General features: G+C 34.8%; 1 protein-coding gene across 5 annotated transcripts in view; it reads left to right on the top strand.

Moving 5' to 3' along the window:
* Window positions 1-2,517, top strand: part of LOC106882154 (protein lifeguard 4) — a 36,058-nt gene extending 33,541 nt beyond the window's left edge. For all 5 annotated transcript variants that reach the window (XM_052969107.1, XM_052969106.1, XM_014932724.2 and 2 more), the window contains one exon: window positions 2,147-2,517. In XM_052969107.1, coding sequence (XP_052825067.1) covers window positions 2,147-2,350 — 204 coding nt within the window. In that variant the 3' untranslated portion in view covers window positions 2,351-2,517. The remainder of the gene's footprint in view (window positions 1-2,146) is intronic.
* The last annotated feature ends 1,016 nt before the right edge of the window (window positions 2,518-3,533 follow it).

The raw sequence follows: 3,533 nt of genomic DNA, 5'->3' as shown, positions 1-3,533 counted from the left end.
GTTGGCTGCTCAAGAGTGGGCAGCAACAAAAAACCTATTTGTATATGCTCCACAAGGGAAAACAAGGAACATAGTTTACAATGAGGTGTTATTTTCACAACAGCAAGAAAGTATGTACATGATCACCTTCTTTTACGAAACTTCATTGACTTTCATGTATTTATATTGATATACATATATATACGTGTGTTTGGGTGCGTGTGTGTATATACATCTCTATATATAAAGATGATGCATAGTCTAGACGGCGTATTTAGATTTCATTATTCTCTTTAACCCTGGCAACGCCGGGTATTTCTGCTAGTCTATACTATTAATGTGGTTATTATAGTGACTTATTATTACTATTAACACAAATATTGTTATCTTTAATCTCATTACTATTGGGATGATTATTATTGTTGTAGTAGTAGCAATAGCAGCTGTGCCAATGATAATCATTAATCTTCAATATAGCCTTGACAATTGTTTTATAATTCTTGTTAAGTTTCTTACTAATAGGAGTCATTATTGTTTAATCCTGGAAACAATCTTCGATAGTTTCTTTTAATAGGGGCTTAAATGTTTGAAAATTTTTATTTTCTTAATCATTGACAGTAGATATATATAAATTGTGTGTGTGTGTAAATTTCTGATGCTTCACCATGAAGCATTAAATTACAGGACCCAATACATAAATGTTGACCTAATACATAAATTCTTTTATATATTATAACTGATGTTATAATTGCCAGTGTATATGCATACACATGTGTGTGTGTGTGTGTATCTTTCTAAAGATACATACATAGGCAGACAGATAGACCGATCAATCCTCATCATCACCATCATTGTTTGTTTACTTTCTATATTGGCATGAATTGGATGGTTCAACAGACTCCAACATTATGTTCCAGTGTCTGTTTTTGATGGTTGGTACGGCTTGAAGTACTTCCTAGTGTTAACCAGTTTACAGAGTGGTGGACTGAGTACTTTGTCATGGCACAACTCCAATGAGGCTGCCTGGAACTGTCAAGACTTTAAGAGCCTCTATACTGGAAAGTAGAATAGGAGAGAGAGACAGATAGGTGTGGGGAGTGCTAACTTTAGATGGGGTACATAGAGGGAATAATGACAGGAACAGATTTATTGTTGTAAGAGAGAAGTAGTTGAAAGATTAACAGGGTAATCAGAACCTGTCTACTACTTGTAATGATTTCCCCGAGCATTTGAGGGTGTCAATTGTCTGTGCATTTTTAGTGCTTATTGTACCAGCACATTTACCACACACAAAGACTATATTCTCCGTTAGCCTTCTTTTGGTACCGCGACACCTCTTATGTGTCCAAAGCTTGCACTAAGTACAACGTATGGAGTTCCTACCAACACCTTTCTTACATATCAAGGAGGGTCATCTCCCAGAAGGGACTTGTGATTTGTCTGTCTTCCTACTTATTAGGACTTTAATTTTTGCTAGATTAATTTTAAGGCCCTTAGATTCCAGGCTTTGTTTCCACACCTGAAATTTCTTCTCTAGATCAGGTAATGAGTCAGCTATAAGAACTAGGTCATCAGTGTAGAGGAGCTCCCAGGGACAACCAGTCTTGAATTACTTTGTAAAGTCCCATAGGACTAAGATAAACAAGAGTGGGCTGAGAGCTGAGCTTTGGTGAACTCCTGCCTGTACACTGAATTCATTGCAATACTTGTTAGATGTTTTGAAACAAGCCTTGTTTCTTGTAACGGACATTTTTACTGTAGTCACTGACCACCTTCAGCTGTATGCTGTCTCTGGGACAGATTGACAGGTGGCTTTCATCTTCATTAATCCTCAGGTATTCAGTCTTCTTTGTATTGAGAGATAGACCAACTCTGACTTCAGCATTCTCAAGGGTGGGTAAGGTTTTGTATATCACACAGCTGGTTGTTAGAAACACACACACCAGTCTAAAAAACAGTTTGATCAAAAAATGCTATCAAGTTATACACATTAATATGTACACATACACATTATCAAATATGTTCAAAATTGCTATAAATTTTCAGTCACAAACTTCAGTAAACTATTTATAATTACATTTTTATATTTGAATTGATTAGACAATGGCTACCAACCAGTCATAAGTTTGGTTAAAAATAAATATTTGTAATATTTTCTTTATTTTAGATATTCTTCCAGAGTGAAATGCTTGACAAACTGTTGGCTATTGGAGGTGCAATTGTCTTCTCACTGTTTATTGTCTTTGATACTCACATGATGATGCACAAGTTGTCAGCTGAAGAATACATTGTAGCTTCTATCAATCTCTATTTGGATATCATCAATCTGTTTCTATACATCTTACGTATACTCAATGATAATCGAAAATAAATATTGACTTCCAATAACAGAGGAGTTCCAATTTTTTTTATTAATGATTTAAATAAATTAATCTAACAACCAGTTAAATAATGAATAAATTAAATAATGTTATTATGAGTATTTTTCCATATATTATAATTTGTATTATATGCTAAATAAATGTGATTATTTCAAAATTTAATGTGTTGAAGAATTTGTTACTGTGAAGGCATTGCTTGTTTCCAACCTTGTGATTTTTGTATTCATGTCACTATGCAACACCTTGGGCAAATGTCTTCTACTATAGCCCCAGGTCATCCAAAACCTTGCTAGTGGATTTAGTTGATGGAAATTGAAAGAATCCCATCAGGCATGCTTGTGTTGTGGTAAGAAAATTGCTTCCCAGCCACATGGTTCTAGGTTCAGTCCTACAGCATGACACCTTGGGCAAGTGTTTTTCACTATAGCTTCAAGCCAAACAAAGCCTTGTGAGTGGATTTGAAAGAAACCATTTGTACGTGTGTGTGTGTGTGTGTGTGGAGCTTAGTGCAGCCTCCCAGCTTGCCAGTCATAGGTCAAACCATCCAACCCATGCCAGTATGGAAAGCAGAGGTTAAACGATGATGATGTTACATATATCTATATATATGTGGAAAATAAACTTACTTGGAGATGGCTGTGTCGTGTTCAATCAAATAATATATGTATATATACAGGATGTCACCAATGGTGCAAATCACATGAAATACGTAAACAAACAAGAGAAAAAATGAGTGAAATAAGTAAACACAAGAAAAAAATGGAAAACAGGACAAGTTAACACAGAGAAAGGACCTTTCATCAGTTGTTGGCTGTCTGTCTAGAATGCTCGAAATGAGAGATAGACCAACTCTGACTTCAGCGTACTCAAGGTTGAGTAAGTTTTGTATATTACACAGTTGAAGGACTCCTGTTGTTAGAAACACACACACCAGTCTAAAAAAACAGTTTGATCAAAAAATGTTATCAAGTTATACACATTAATATGTACACACATTAATATGTACACACACACATTATCAAAAACTGATGAAGGGTCCGTTCTCTGTGTTAACTTGTCCTGTTTACCATATTTTTCTTGTGTTTACGTATTTCATGTTATTTGCACTGTTGGTGATGTCCTGTACCTATATATATGCATATGTATATATATATATAATTGAAATTTACAGAA

Source organism: Octopus bimaculoides, chromosome 1 (genome assembly GCF_001194135.2).
Source record: "Octopus bimaculoides isolate UCB-OBI-ISO-001 chromosome 1, ASM119413v2, whole genome shotgun sequence".
NCBI classification, from domain to species: Eukaryota; Metazoa; Mollusca; class Cephalopoda; order Octopoda; family Octopodidae; genus Octopus; species Octopus bimaculoides.
Note: the sequence above shows the minus strand (reverse complement) of the source record. Positions and strands in the feature narration are given on the sequence as shown.